Below are 15240 nucleotides of genomic sequence, written 5' to 3'. Positions count from 1 at the left end.
TGAGCTATGGGTCATGACCGAAAGAATGAGATCTCGTATACAGGCCGCTGAAATGAGTTTCCTCCGCAGGGTGGCCGGGCTCTCCCTTAGAGACAGGGTGAGAAGCTCGGTCATCCAGAAGGGGCTCAGAGTAGAGTCGCTGCTCCTCTGCATCAGGAAGAGCCAGTTGAGGTGACTCAGGCATCTGGTCAGGATGCCTCCTGGACGCCTCCCTGGTGAGGTGTTCCGGGTACGTCCCTCTGGGAGGAGATTCTTGGAAAGACCCAGGACACGGTGAAGGGATTATATCTCTCGGCTGGCCTGGGAACGCCTCGGGATCCTCCCCGCAGAGTTGGCAAATGTGGCTGGGGAGAGGGAAGTCTGTGCTTCCCTGCTTAGGCTGCTGCCCCCGCGACCCGACCCCGGATAAGTGGTAGAAAATGGATAGATGGATTTTTTTTTCATTGGTGGTGGGACTTCTAATAAAGCTCCTGTTCAGGCAGGCACGGACAAATCCATGTATCCGTTCTACAGTAAATTAAAGCAGGTCATTTACCCACCTACAGGGTGTACGCTGAAGTAAGCTATTTCTTGAATGTGAGAAGAGGATTTACCCTTAATCTTCATTCCTACTGAAAGAGTTGCCTAAACAAATAAAATAAAATAAAATAAAATACTTGAAGATGTGTGTTCCTAAATGGTGTGCTGCTGCTGAAAACCAAATAATATTCCTTGCTGAAAATACAATAAAGTTATCATTGCCAGTTTAAACACTCTACCCAAAGCTTTCTTTTGTCATTTTTTTCCAGTGGTGATTCAATATTGTTCATTCATTCATTTTCCAAACTGCTTATTCCAATTCAGGGTTGTGGGGAAGCTGGAGCCTATCCCAGCTGGCTTTGGGTGACAGGCAGGGTACACCCTGGACAGCTCGCCAGTCCATCGCAGGGCCACACACAGAGAGATGAACAACCACACTCACACTCACTCCTAGGGGCAATTCAGAGTGACCAATTAACCTATCATGCATGTCTTTGGATGGTGGGAGGAAGCTGGAGTACCTGGAGAGAACCCATGCATACACAGGGAGAACATGCAAACTCCACACAGAAAGGCCACTGACCAAACCAGCCAAGGACTGAACCAGCAACCTTCTTGCTGTGAGGCCACAGTGCTAACCACTGTGCCACCGTGCAGCCCTCAATATTGTTTTCTATAATATTTATAATGAACAAAGGGTGATGTTGGAAAATACAGTAAAAAAAGGAAGCGTCAGAAAAATAAGTAAATAGATATTGTAAAGAACCACAAGTAATTTCTTAAGGTAATATTTTATTTTAGCACTTGCTACTGTTAACGTTCCGTCAACGCTTTTATTTTGAAGGTACTTCCGCCTATCAGTTGTGGTGGTGCAAGCGCACTTAACGGCAACTAAAAAGACGGTAAAATGGTAGTTTTACAAAAGAACATAGTCTTCTTTTTTATGATTAGCAGCCCCCTTGTTAGAGGAACAATGTATGTTTAATATGTTTATAACGAAACTATTTGGATGTTTATATTGTCACATAAAACAATTTAATGAGTTTACTGCCAGATTTAAATTTATTATAAAAGATGTAAGAGTCGGACTGTTACTTAAATGCCTTTTCTGTGTATTTTCCAGCTCTTACGGTGAATTTGCGGGTTTACTGCCATTAAACCTAAAAAATAATCAGTCAAGCCTCATCCTTGAGTTGGGAGGTCCGCTACGGATATGATTAATGAAGAAGCCACACATTAACATTGTTGAAGAGCTTTCGTGCTATAAACATAGACATCATATATACGTATATATGATCTCTATGGCTGTAAATGCCGCTTGACATCGCAATGCATTGTGGGTCAGTGCGGTATCAGACGCCATGATTTTACTGAAGCTAGAACCAGAAAATGGATGCTTCAAACTAGTCCAGTGTATATTTGTTTATTACGCAGCGCTCTCACCCACCTGTCTGACACACTGGGTTGTTAGTTTCCGTATAGGTCACGGTAAATTTAGTAGCTTTAGAAACGTTTAACTGTTTAAGCGGTTGGTTAACTACAGAGACAGCTAGGTAGCTAGTATTAGCAGTGGGTTGTCAGCTGTAGTTAGCTGAGAGGCTAACACTATTATTAAAGCCGGAAGAAGTTTTAAGTCCGCTGTGTTCTGCTCAGTACAATGAAAGACTTACAAGTCAAACTGAAGGCTACACCTTAAGGTAAGACTACAGTACAATTAATCAACTTAATAGACATATTTGTACTTTGGCATATTAAACGTGTGTACTGACTATTGCGTCCCTTGCAAAGCTATGTGTTGGCTCGAAAGCCAGGTGCTTCTCCAGCGTATATATATTGCGAATGTATATAATCCGATGTATTTATATATGATGTTTGAGTATGTGTGTGTAGAGTTTATAATTTCTTATTATATTCTGTATTGCAGCCATTGCCTGGTGTTGGCAGGTGGTGCCACTTAAAACAGCATGGAGCGTTAACTCAGGGTCAGATGCTCATCCATTCTTACTAAAGACTGACACAGGTTTTTGGCTATGTTAACAGGTATGGCCTGGGTTTGATTTGGACGGTGATGGCGGAAGGGACTGGCACTGGCGAAATGCCCTCCTTTGACTCAAATCCTAGCTTTGAAGCAAAAAAGAGACCAACTTCTTCTGATGGCAGTGAGTGATATGTTTTGTGGCATGTTTTTCTGTGTTTTGTCTTTTTAATTTGAATTTACACTTAATTGTTTTATTTATTTTTGTCATGAAATGCATCATTATTGTCTTAAAATTATGCAAACAAGGAAATAAATTATGTGCTTCAAACTGTAATACAATAGAGCCAAAAGCAAAGCAAGGTTGGGATTTTCAGGTTGGGACACCTTTTTTGCTTTTAAAAAAAAAAAAATAAATCATCGTGTCAAACCCTTTCATTCCCAATAGGGGTGTTTAATTTCAAATAGACCATGACAAATGCTGTTTGGTTTAGATGTTTTCATTGAGAAAAAATTATATTGATGAATTTTCAACTTGTTTGCTATTGTCATCTTTCTTAATATAGTCATTAGCACTCTATAATTGCATAGAATTTATATGTTTTCTAACAGTAGGTTTTGATATTACAGGAGACGAACCTATGAGGAAAATGCCTGTCACAAAATTTGGTTCCAAACCACGATTTGAGCCTGTGCACTTTGTCAGTGGTGGAAGCAGTGGAGGAATTGGTACTGATGAGAAAGAGAACAACAAAGAACGCAGGAAGAGCGAGTCGTATGGAACAAGACAGTGGGACTCTAAACACTCCTCCTATAGCAGCTTCAGCAGAGCACAGGGCTTCTCTTCCCTTAGGCCCTCTTTTGACAGAGTGCCATCATTTACATCTGATTCTTGGGGTTCTCATAGAGATGGAGAGATTTCCTCAGGTAGCACTTGCGGACTTGGTTATGGAGGTCATGGGTCGTCTTCAAATTTCATGACAAAAACGCAGCAGGAGTACATAGCCAAGTATGAAGCCCACACTTCTTCTTACAGTTTAGACTCTTATAGTCAGCCTCAGAGATATAATGGATATGGGGGAGGGAACAGGTCAGGAGGCTGGGAATCAGGACGTCAGGGCTTTGGGTATAGTCGTCAGGACAGGCCATCATCAAGTCGACCATTTATCAGAGTCTACGACAGCCCTGGCAGGAGCAGTCCTACCGTGTCTCAATCAGGGTCTTCACAACCTCTTCCAATATCTCCGTCAATATTGGAAGAGAAGCAAAGGCTGATAATGAGTGTTGCAAATGCATTAGCAGTTGCCTTTAGGGACCCTGTGCTGATGACTGGAAGTGACTCACCAAACTATAATTTCATGCTAAGTCGCAGTATCCAGGCCTGCAAAACCAATCCTGAGTATATTTATGTTAACCTGAAGGATATTCCTCAGACTGACTTACCGAAGAATAGGAAAGTACCAACAGATGGTTATGCCTGTGAACTGAGATGTCAAGGTGTGTATCTTGCTACAGGATACTCTGGCAGTAAGAATGGAGCGAGGGACCGGGCCTCTGAGCAGGCAGTTAAGCTTTTCTTTAAACCAGTTGAAGTTCGCGTTGTGCAGCGTAAATACAGACACTTAATGGTTAATGATATGGTTGTGTGCCAGATGCACAGTCCAACACCAGCGTTTCTGCCTGCACTTCGGAACCCGGAAGAGAAACCAACACCCAGTTCGAAGGGTCATTTTGAGCCTGACAAACATAAACACTGGACAGAATTTGTCGTCATGGACAATGCTCACGATGCAATCTGCATTCTGAACAACTCTGCGGCTTTCAGTCGCATGCAAATAGACTATAAGTTTGATCCATTACCTGACAACAATGCATGGCTGTGTAGTGTTTTTGTGCAGGATGAGCTGGTAGGACAGGCCACAGGGACTAAAAAGAGCTCAAAGCATGCAGCAGCTGGAGAGGCTGTGAGAAAACTTCGCTTGAACCAAGCACAACGACAACAACAGCAACAGCAGCAACAAAAGCAGCAGCAGCAACAGGAATCTCATTACTTCAGAGGAAATATCCAGCCAGATTCTGGTGGATGGCAGCAATGTGGCAAAAAGAAGCATCTGAGTGAGCTGGTAATTTTGGAGAACTCTGACAATGCAATCTGTATCATTAATGATACAGCTCAGTTTAATAAAGTGACTGCTGATTACAAGTTTTCAGTTCTGCCTGATCATCGCTGGAAGTGTGAAGTTTACCTAGAAGGACAATATGTTGCAGCAGGAATTGGGCCTAAGAAAATTGTAAAACACATTGCAGCAAAGGAGGCTTTAGCTACTTTGAGACAGACCCAAGCTGTAGTCAAATCCAACCTGAGAAAGGAGGGACATACGGACGCTATATCCCGTTCTCAGATCATGGCTCGCTCAGGCGAGGAAGCCACAAGGCAAGAAATTAAAGAAGACAACATTGGAAACCAGCTGCTTCGGAAAATGGGCTGGAAAGGAGGTGGGCTGGGCCGAGACGGAGAAGGCATCGCTGAACCAATCAAAGTGAAGGAGCAGTTCTCGAGAGAAGGTTTGGGTATGGACACAGATAAAACAGGAACTCAACTCAGCAAGCATGACATTGAGGACATCATTCGTAACTATGCTAGTTCAGAAAGCCAGGACGACCTTCGGTTCTCAACTGATCTCACCAATGATGAGCGCAAGCAGATTCACCAGATAGCTCAAAAGTATGGCCTACGAAGCAAGTCATATGGACAGGGAAGACAACGGTTCCTCATTGTCAGCCGAAAAGTACACAAAGACCAACTTATTGGCCAGCTTTTACAGGAGGGGCAGGTGGGACGATATGAGCTTGTTAAACCTCAGGCAAATCACTGAACTGCATGAAAAATAGACATTTTCATTTACTTTGATTTAAAAAGAAATGACTTTTAAGTGTACCTGCTTATAGACTTAAGTGAAAAAAATTCAACAACCAAATGTTACCAGGTACAACTTGCAGTTTTTCCATTCCTTTGCCATAGTACTTCCGTTTTAGGAGACTTCAAGATGAGAAATGTTGTTTTCCGTCTCCAGCCTTTCCATTATCGGAGCTGTAAGTGCTTTGTGGGGTCATGTTCTGATGCAAAAGTTATTTCATATTTAAATAACTTTAAATACTAAAATGATCCTGTTTTTGTACTTTTTAACTTTGGCGGAAAATGCAAAATTTCTTTGCATGGAAATATTGTAGACAGCTGACTTGTGAAAGATGATTAGATGGCATTATCTGAACTGTAGCTACAAGTTCATATCACTCACTATAGTGATGTATCTGCTTTCAGCAGTGTGTTATATTTCTATACCTGGAGATCACCGCAAGCTGCACCAATGCTTGTATTCTTCACATGAAACTTATGCTGTGATCCTTGTTACATGTGAAATGTTCATTTGTGTATGTATGGTTAACTTGTCTGTTTTCACAGGTGTAAATATTGAATAAATTCAAACTGATAAACATCAACAGGCTGATCTCAATTAAGATGCTAAATGGGTAGAAAACAAACACAGGACTGATGTATATTTATTTTATTTACAAGAGAATGTACAGTTTGTTATATGGGTTACCAGTGCAAAGTCTTAAGAAAATGTACACCATACTCTTTAAACAGTGTAATTTTTGTGATGAATGACTTGAGATTGCAAAATTTTATAGAAATATTTTCACACACTATAACCCAAAGACTTAATGTGTCCTGTGAATGTGGTACCAGGTAGATCTGTACGTGCCATTTAAATGGGTTAAATGTTACAATTATGGAACTGTAAAGTCAAATTAAGTTCCCAGTAAGGGTACAAAATATCTTCTTCCTGTACTGAAACTGATCACATTTACCAATATCTAGAAGATATTAAAAATTAAAACAAAATGAAATCTGATAGAAAAAGACTCCCCCAAAAGGCATCTGTTGAGTTAGAGGGATGGATGTCCAAGCTTGCTTAATTTTCTATCCCTCCTGAAGGCTTTTAATATGCAGAGAAAAGGGGGAATTAAAAAAAAAAAAAAAAGGGTAGGGGCTCAATGAAAAAGAACAAACCCGTCAACTGCTTTGTTTTCTGTAAATACAAACTGAAAGTATCTACACAGCAAACCACACAGCAAGCACGTCTACTTAACTGTCATCATATGCAACAAGTTGAGAGATTGGCCATCACAAATTCTTTAAAAAAAAAAAAACAAAAAAAAAACAACTGTTGTGGCATATAGCAAGTAACCCAGGTATAACAAGGTACATTAACTCTAAACAAACATCCACTATCGCCCAACAACAGCTTTCGGCAGAAGTGAATGCCACAACACAACAGCATACAAATTTTGTAACAGTTCTGGACAAATATACCGAAGGGTTTCAAGGTGTGTTAACATCTGTGAGATTTGTTTTCTTGATCTGTGTTTTCTTGATTCTGGGCTGGACACTTCATGCTCCAATGACAACAAAGGTCAACAGTCACGCCAGCTCTGTTCAACAATAGCAGAAACCCTCTTCTCATACTCCCGTTTGTTTTCCTGGTAGAGCTGGGCAGCTTGACTGTTGGCTGGACTGTTTGGGTTTGGCTCATCCAGTAAAGACTTAAAATAAACACAGAGCACCAGCAGGTTAGATTTCCAATAAAGTTTTAAAATACACTCACTTAAGGGTAGTTATTCATTATGTGTGTGCAAAACATGCAATGACTGTGTTTACGAAGCTTATTATTTGTAAATTGTTCACACTGGTGAATATATATGATGTATTATGGTACATTACCTGTATTGAAGTTAAGATTGAAGAGACATCATAGGTTGGACTCCAGCGATTCTGAAGAATATCTAAGCATATGCTGCCATCTGCATACACTGCAAAGAGCATTTACAAGATAAAAAGCCTTAAACATTTGATCAGTTTTACAGACAATAAAAGAAAAAATATTTCCTGTAATATTCTATATACCATTTGGATGAAACATTTTGGAGACAAATCGCACTGTGGGAGGTTTATTTGGATATTCCTCTGTGAATTCAATGGTAAGTTTGAAGGTTCCTGAAAGCAAAAGGAAGCAGCATAGTATTAACTGAAAATCTAATGGATTAAAGTTATAAAACTTGAAATCCTAATCAAATTTCTATTTAGAAATGGACTAAAACATCCCAAATTCAGAAGAGATCTTAATATAATCTAAATCAAATTAACTGCAATGCTTGTAAACAAAAATTTAAAACAAAAACAAAACAAAACAAAAAAATTGAGACAAAGAACTTGACAGACTTACCATCTTCAAAAGGTGTGCCCTCTGGTCTTTTATGAAAAGAAACAAAAATCATGTAAAATAAGTTGCAACATTGTCTTTTAAAGAATATCCATAAAAGCAGCACAGTAAATTACATCTTGAAATACAATTCATGTTTGTTCAAACATGACTAATGACTAAACCCTGTCCAAATAAATCTTTTTAAACATTAACTTACCCAAAAATGACTGCGTTCCATACCATGATATTGTTTTCTGATGGGGCCCCACTAACTCCTGCTGGAGGATCCTCTTGCAGCCTGACAGATGAAGTAAAAACGTAATATCACAAAATACTCTGAATTTTACTTTGAAAGATCAGAGGTATTTTATAGGGTATATGAATTTAATGAAAAATAAGTAACTGGAGCTTCTAACACAAGTGACCTGAAAAGTTTTGGTGAATATGAATTAGAGACACATTTGGTAATTCTTAACCCTCAAACTGGCAACATAAAATGATTCTGGGATAATTCTGTCTGCTTTCCAGGTGCAAACTATTCACCAAGTCACACAGATAGACAGTATATTATACATTGTAAACATAGATTAAATAATATCATTACCAATTACAAATGATTTTCGTAATCTTGTAATACCATCATGAAATGGTAAGAAACAGAAGAAGTTTATACTCAAGTTCAAATGGACAGTGCATTTACGACTGAGCAAATGTAAGCACAGGCTAAACTATTTATTCTTTTAACTATTATTCGACTTGTCAAGCGAAGCCAACGAGAGATTATAATAATCGATCAAACAGGTTTAGACTGGGTGACCATTGGTTCCGTGAAACTGGAACATGTATAGAGAACCCATATGCAGCGACCTAGTGGCCACAGGATTTTGAGATTTTGAGTAACTGCACGCCAGATGGTTGCTGATCCTTAGTCTTAAGCGATGATCTTTCAACACTGGGGGATAGCAGCTCCCTTTATCGGCGAGTATTAAGGCAATAAAACTAAACCTCTCTTTTAATGGCCTTTTGGTCATCGACTTGTACAGCATTCCCCTTTACCTAATACACGTCTCAAGGAATCACATGTATACAGACATATAGTTTCACTAAAGGCTCAGGAAAGTATGTACTTAAAATTTTCAGTGACGTTCGTACAACACCAAAAGAGAGCAGTGATCTAAAATTACACAACCTAAACGTTACAACTCCTGATCGCTGTGCTAACGCCGGTGCCAGCAATCTACCAGTAATGTTAACATTACATGACCATTACTAAGAAGTCATTATGGCAATAATAATTAAATTACATCAAATTTATACTTAATAAGACGAACGCTAAATCATACATAGTATTTACAGAACTATACCGATATTTTAAGGTGCGTTTGTAGTTTGGAGTGCTATTAGGCTAACAAACTAGCCTCCAAATGCTAATGTTAGCGAAGCTACTTCTCACTTGTTTTGTTGCTTACCTTTTAAAGTCTCTCATTAAACGTCGTCTAGCTGGAGTTGACATCCTGTTAACGCGTAAGGCTAAATCGATGGCGATCACACAAGCAGGTCAAAATAAAATAAATATGTATTATATATTGAGGTTTTTTTTTCACTCCAGCTAACTGGCTAACGTCGGCTACTAGTTTGACAAATATTTGGCTGCCTGAATCTGCGGGCGCGACCAACTACACCGGGCAGAGGGCACAGAATGTGGATTTTCACATTTTTGTAAACCGTATTAAGTCTCACAACGTTGAAATTGTAGTACAACACTGAAAGTAAAGAGTTAGTTATGAACATTAAACATTTTTAGATTGATTTAAACTTCTAACAAATAGAGCTTTAACATTTTAGAATTCTGTGAGTACCCCGTGTATACACTTTAATCCTCCCGCTGAAATTACGTCATATATTTGCACCTATATTGTTTGCTCGGTAAGCAGAACCGAGATTCTGACATGGCACTGTCCATCCGTAACCCTAAAACCATCCATTTATCTGCTGAGCTTTGTCAGTTTAATTTAATAAGGCCAATTAAGGTAAAAGGTTTTGTCTGCTTAACACAGTGTTCTCTTGTTTCAGTTTACAGTACTGCTGTAAGACCACACGATGGAGCCGATGTCCCAGGTGTTGTAAATCATGTTCCACAACACCCAACACTATAAGTTCCAAGTTGTTCTATTGTATCAAAATATTTGTAATACGCTATGGTAAAATAAAAATTTGGGCTCATGATATGTCTTTAAGCACATATATCACACCAAAGAAATAATAGTTGCATACAACATGTGTGGATAGTTTATGCAGTCCCATATCAGCCATATATATGTATAACTTTCCCATATGGTCTAGCGGTTAGGATTCCTGGTTTTCACCCAGGCGGCCCGGGTTCGACTCCCGGTATGGGAACGTATGTTTATTTGTATTATTTTTTTTTTTAAATTTTGATGTATGGTGCATTTTAAACACTTATTAGTAGGGAATAAATCACACATCCAGCATGGGGTTTTATTAATTTTATTTTAGTTATTTTATTTATATTAAAAAAAAAAAAAAGTCTAGTGTAGACCCCGCCCGGTGGGAAGTTATCTTCTACCACCCTCATTTCTCAAGGGCTCGGACGTTCCCGGAAGATGCCTGTTACCATTTGCATCTGACTGTGCCAACGCTTTACCGAATCAGCCTGGCACTGAAGAATAATACTTGCACAACCAAAATTTTTCATTGGCTAATTAAATTAATCCTATGTCTATAAATGCTTACCCGTGAGAGAGTAAGGATTCCTAAAAATAATTTGCTGTCGTTTGAAAACCCGTTCATTTAACTGACTCAGTGCGTAAAATTGAACAGTTTCTTTGGGTTAGAACACGCACGTTAATCAGAATACCGCATAGGAATTTAATATTTTGCCACTTTATAACTATTGACTCTGAGAAACTGGATTTAACGCGAACCTTTAACTTTCAGAAGGCTATACTAGCTTTCCGCTCCTTCTGCAAAGTCGAAAACTGCCCTATTCGTTTACTACTGTCGGGCTTTTACCAAACTTCTCTGCCTGGCCAATTATTGGAAAATGTGACTGCGAGGAATTCCCCACGCAGCAGCAGCCTCTGTCGGAGAAAACTGCGACCTTGTGTCAGGAAGCACACGAAAGCAGCGGGAGGGTAATGTGACGAGTGCCTGTACCGTGATGTAGCTTTAGCACCTCACTCCAAGAATCAGTATGTGTTAAAACGTCGCCGCGTTTCTTCAGAGCAGCCGGCAACTTGGCTCAATAAAACCCTGTGAATATGCTGCACTGATCACAATTTCAACCAGGGTAAGTTTAGTCTGGATTTAAATACCCCGTTTCAGAGACTGTTTTATGCCTTTTGGAACTAACAGATGTGATTGTGTATACAGCTTATATATACGTTTATTTTATGATAATCTTTTCTCTCTTTCATTATTTACGAATTTTATGTGAAATGTCAAAACGTTTAGCTGATAACAGCTTGACTTAATGTTAAAATAGTGACTGTAACTGATGCACCTGAATGCCCTTTCATAGGACTAAGAAGTTTGTAAAACTGAGAAAATTTGACAGAAGTCTGAAGATATTGTTATTATTAGCCCATGGATCACACGGCCTGAGGGCGTTGCTTTTCACACTGCTCCATAGATTAGTGGCTCCCCTTTGTGACAGTCAGCTGTCATGTGACTACACTGATGGTGTGAGTAGGCTGGAAATATGTGTTATTAGTAAGATTGTATATGATTTCAAGTTCATATTGCAGTCTTAATTGGAGAATTTTTCCATTCGTTATGTTTTATTGGGAGGACATTTTCATTTAGAGGTTATTATATATTATTGACGCTAGGTCAGCAACTTGAAACTTAAAGGTTTGTGACAAACTGGTTGCTGGGAGAATTAACCAAACTTGTTTATTTTCTGTTATTTTCCTTGATGGCAATAGTCATTTGTTATAGTTAAAACTGCAATGATATTAAGCTTGCTGTTGCTTTGTCCTTTTTTTTTGAGTATGGCATTTTTTTCCTTCTGTGTGAATCTTTTTAGTTTTTATCCTAAGTATTATATTTTGGCCTAAAAACATGGAACACCTACAGCAGTCTGTGCTGATACAGAGTGTGCCACTCATCCCATTAAGACAGCCTGAAATATTGACTAAAATGGTGGGGAGCTGCTGTTGGAGACACACAAACCTCTTCAGCTTACATAGAGAACAAATACAAATGAAGGTTTGCCTATTTTTTACTTGCATATATCTACGATACTTAATATGATGGTATGTTTTCTTTTGTACGTTTTTAAAAATTGTTTTCTTTCTCCTTTTGGGTTCTTTTTTCTACACTTTTCATCATCCCAAATCTGTGGGGAGTCTAAATGTTTGCCAGATGTTTACATTTTTTTGGTTGAGATGCTTGTATCATGGGACAGACAAACAGTGCCTCATTGGTCAGTCAGAATTGCTCACTTCAGAGCAGGCAGCCATGACGCAGAGGGACGAGGAGAGTTACAAGATGTTAGTTTGTTAGTCCCACCAGAGGGAAGACCAGCTGGACCCAACAACCCTACCGTGGCCCTCCATTCCCATCCTCATGGTGGGAACACTGGCAGAGGCTAGTGGATAATTGGAAACTTCAATCTACTGAAAACATTCAACCAGAATTAGACTTTCCAAATACACTCTAGTGTGGAGGCATCTTGTTTGTTTCAAACATGCACTCTTGTTTTAGAGACATGTTACTGTTTAGCTGCACACACACCAGCCTTTCCTTTGCTTCGTTCCTCTGTGCTCTGATGACTTTGATATTGTCCAGGCTCCGACTGATATGGGCCAGTTGTGTGTATTGAGGCAGGAAGACTTCCCAGCCGTTATCCTGTCCTGTGACAGTCATGTCACCATCCGCAGTCTGAGCAGCTGATTATTGTGATGATGACCAAGGACAGCAGCAGAGTGCTGTTCGTTGTTCTGCCTTTAAGGACTCCACAGACATCAGATGCTTCTTCTTGCCCAAGATATACCCATCTGCCTTAATGGGCCTTGGTATTGATTTGGCTTCACAAAAAATAAGAACTGGGCTTTTATCCCATGTAGAAAGCAGCGCTTCAGTTTCACTAAAGCTTTTAGAGAGGCCCTGCAAGAGATTAATAAGTACTACAGTTTTTTTTTTTTTCCAAGTTGGTAATCTTGAGAAAAAAAAAGCATCAGCCTTCTTCTTTCAGTGTTCAGTCAAGTATCAGATTATTGAAAATTTTATGACATTTCTTTATCGGATACTTTTCTGTCTCATAAATGTGCTCCCACAACCTTACTTGGAAGTTTAAAACTAAAGAAATGAGCTTTTCTCAGGCCACCAAATTTGTGTGATGGCCTTGCTGTCAATGTGTAAATTAGTGTCATTTTTTATTGCCGTAGAAATAACCACAAGATGGCAATGTTTATATGCTCTCACTAAACAAACAATCACATGGCTGAAACTGCAAAGGACTTGCATAAATGCAGGAACTGACTTGTGAAAAGAGAAATAAAACTCTTGAACTTCTGTATTTTTTAACATGTAAGAAAAATACCCCCTGTTGGCTTGATTGCTGTTAAGGACTTGCAGGGGAAGTATTGTTTGCAAAGTTCCCTAATTGTACTCTGCTGTTTAACTACTCCTACCTGTTCACACCTTAATATCACCTTGTCAGATATGTTAGCTTGCAAGGTAGCAGTAGCAAACTGCTGCCAGTGGACATGACGTCAGGGAGAAAGGAGAGAGGAGGGAAATTCCACCTGTAACCTCATTCCGCTCTCATGCTCCCTGTCTCATAAGCATGTGACTTGGAAGCACAGTCATGCATTGGTTTCTCCATGAGTCTGTACATTGTCATGATGTAATCCACTCTAGGCAGCCAAAACTATTTTTAGCTCAATAAAAGAGGACAGTTTAAGTTGCCAGCATCGTGGTGCAATTAAAAAAAGACAAGTTTGTTTTACAAATTTGTGGAGACTTTACCAAGTAATATCTGTTTTTGTCATCACGATATCAGGCAGTTATATGTTCAGTGAGCATTCAGTTAAATAAAAGAAACGGTGGTGAAAGATCACAGGAGATTATGCTTTTGTAAAAAGGACCTAGAGAGAGAGAGAGAGAGAGAGAGAGAGAGAGAGAGAGAGAGAGAGAGAGAGAGAGAGAGAGAGAGAGAGAGAGAGAGAGAGAGAGAGAGAGAGAGAGAGAGAGAGAGAGAGAGAGAGAGAGAGAGAGAGAGAGAGAGAGAGTGCTCGTCACTGATCACATGACTTGCACGTTGGCGATGTTTGTGGGTGGCAAAATCATAAACAAAGCAGGAAAACTGCGACTGGTTCTACTGCAACAGCTTGCTTTTTGTGTTAAAAAAAAAAAAATTGGTGCTGTGCCTATGGATGTTCTAGTCAGCTTCCCAATAATAGGATTTCATTTTCCAGACTGTCTGCTGACCATGAGCGACAGGCTAAATGGGTTGCGGCCATCAAATGCTCTTTCAGTTGTGTTAGTGAGCACTTTGTTGGTGTTAAGCACCGGCGTGAGTCTTTAAATGTACAAAAGAAATCTTAAGTTTTTCTGAGTGTAAATGCGACTGCTATGACGTTGGTTGGACATTTGACTAATTCTACCTTCACTGTGTTGTAAATATGAGATATGGGGATGAGAGTTTTAGTTGTAATGAAAACAGACGTTTTTGTCCTTGACTAGGTAACTAAATATTGTGGTAAGCAAATTGGGTAGCAAAATCCCCATTAGTATGCAGTAGTATACATTGTGTTGTTTAGGTGTTCCCTTTATGACATTTTATCATATGTACTAAACAACATAGAGGCATAACAAACAAATGGTTTAAAAATCACATTTTCTTACATTTGGTACATTCTAGTGTTTATACTGTGCAACGAATAAGCTTGATAGAAGTCTGTATCATATAAAGTTTTAAAAGGGGATTTATGATAGCAATTTGAAGGTCTTCACAAAAAATAAAATGTGATGAATTCTTTAAACTGTTTTTTTGTGATTCACAGTGAAAATATATATTTGAAATGTCCCTATATACAACCGTCATTTCAACCTCTGAAGGAAACCCCTGGACTGCTTTCTGTTTAAGGCCACTTCCCAGTTTACCCTCTCTCTTTTATTGTGTCACTTTCTGGAAACTTGCAAGTTGCAGAACTCAGTGCTTGTGGGATGTTCTGAATGAAAACAGCTAATACTACATTTCAATCCATGGCAAATTTCTGTTAAGCAACAATAGTGTCAAGAAAAAAAATACTAAGAAGAAAACAAACAAAACAAACAAAACAAAAAAAAAAACGACGACAAAAAAAACAACAAATCTAATAGCAATGTGTGTAAATCTACTAAGCAAAATGGCATTTATTTCATTATTTCACAATTTAGAATGTGTCCAAAACATAGTGCCACACATAATATGAAAACTCAAGATTATAACAACATACAGAACATACATAT

The 15240-nt window shown here is 39.0% G+C and overlaps 2 protein-coding genes across 2 annotated transcripts; one reads left to right on the top strand and one right to left on the bottom strand.

The window, feature by feature from the left end:
- The first annotated feature begins 1916 nt into the window (after nucleotides 1–1916).
- Nucleotides 1917–5896, top strand: nkrf (NFKB repressing factor). Its single transcript, XM_079249850.1, has 3 exons — nucleotides 1917–2216; nucleotides 2560–2678; nucleotides 3125–5896. Exons 2-3 carry the CDS (start codon nucleotides 2588–2590, stop codon nucleotides 5368–5370), a joined length of 2337 nt encoding a protein of 778 aa, XP_079105976.1. The 5' UTR covers nucleotides 1917–2216; nucleotides 2560–2587; the 3' UTR covers nucleotides 5371–5896.
- Nucleotides 5897–6055: 159 nt separating this feature from the next.
- LOC306763447 (ubiquitin-conjugating enzyme E2 A) lies at nucleotides 6056–9401 on the bottom strand. Its single transcript, XM_079250254.1, has 6 exons — nucleotides 9231–9401; nucleotides 7979–8059; nucleotides 7783–7808; nucleotides 7464–7553; nucleotides 7281–7369; nucleotides 6056–7102 (listed from the first exon to the last, which is right to left on the bottom strand). The coding sequence occupies exons 1-6, from the start codon at nucleotides 9272–9274 to the stop codon at nucleotides 6974–6976; spliced, it is 459 nt and encodes a 152-aa protein (XP_079106380.1). The 5' UTR covers nucleotides 9275–9401; the 3' UTR covers nucleotides 6056–6973.
- Nucleotides 9402–15240: the final 5839 nt, after the last annotated feature.

The sequence above is a fragment of the Telmatherina bonti genome (genome assembly GCF_933228915.1).
Source record: "Telmatherina bonti genome assembly, chromosome: 12".
Lineage (NCBI taxonomy): Eukaryota > Metazoa > Chordata > Actinopteri > Atheriniformes > Telmatherinidae > Telmatherina > Telmatherina bonti.
Note: the sequence above shows the minus strand (reverse complement) of the source record. Positions and strands in the feature narration are given on the sequence as shown.

Coding starts and splice junctions, on each gene's coding strand:
- LOC306763447 (XM_079250254.1), bottom strand. CDS start 9,274: ATGTCAACTCCAGCTAGACGACGTTTAATGAGAGACTTTAAAAG. Junction 7,554..7,782: donor GGGCACACCTTTTGAAGATG/GTAAGTCTGTCA, acceptor TTTTGCTTTCAG/GAACCTTCAAACTTACCATT. Junction 7,103..7,280: donor CAATCTTAACTTCAATACAG/GTAATGTACCAT, acceptor GTTTATTTTAAG/TCTTTACTGGATGAGCCAAA.
- nkrf (XM_079249850.1), top strand. CDS start 2,588: ATGGCGGAAGGGACTGGCACTGGCGAAATGCCCTCCTTTGACTCAAAT. Junction 2,679..3,124: donor ACCAACTTCTTCTGATGGCA/GTGAGTGATATG, acceptor TTGATATTACAG/GAGACGAACCTATGAGGAAA.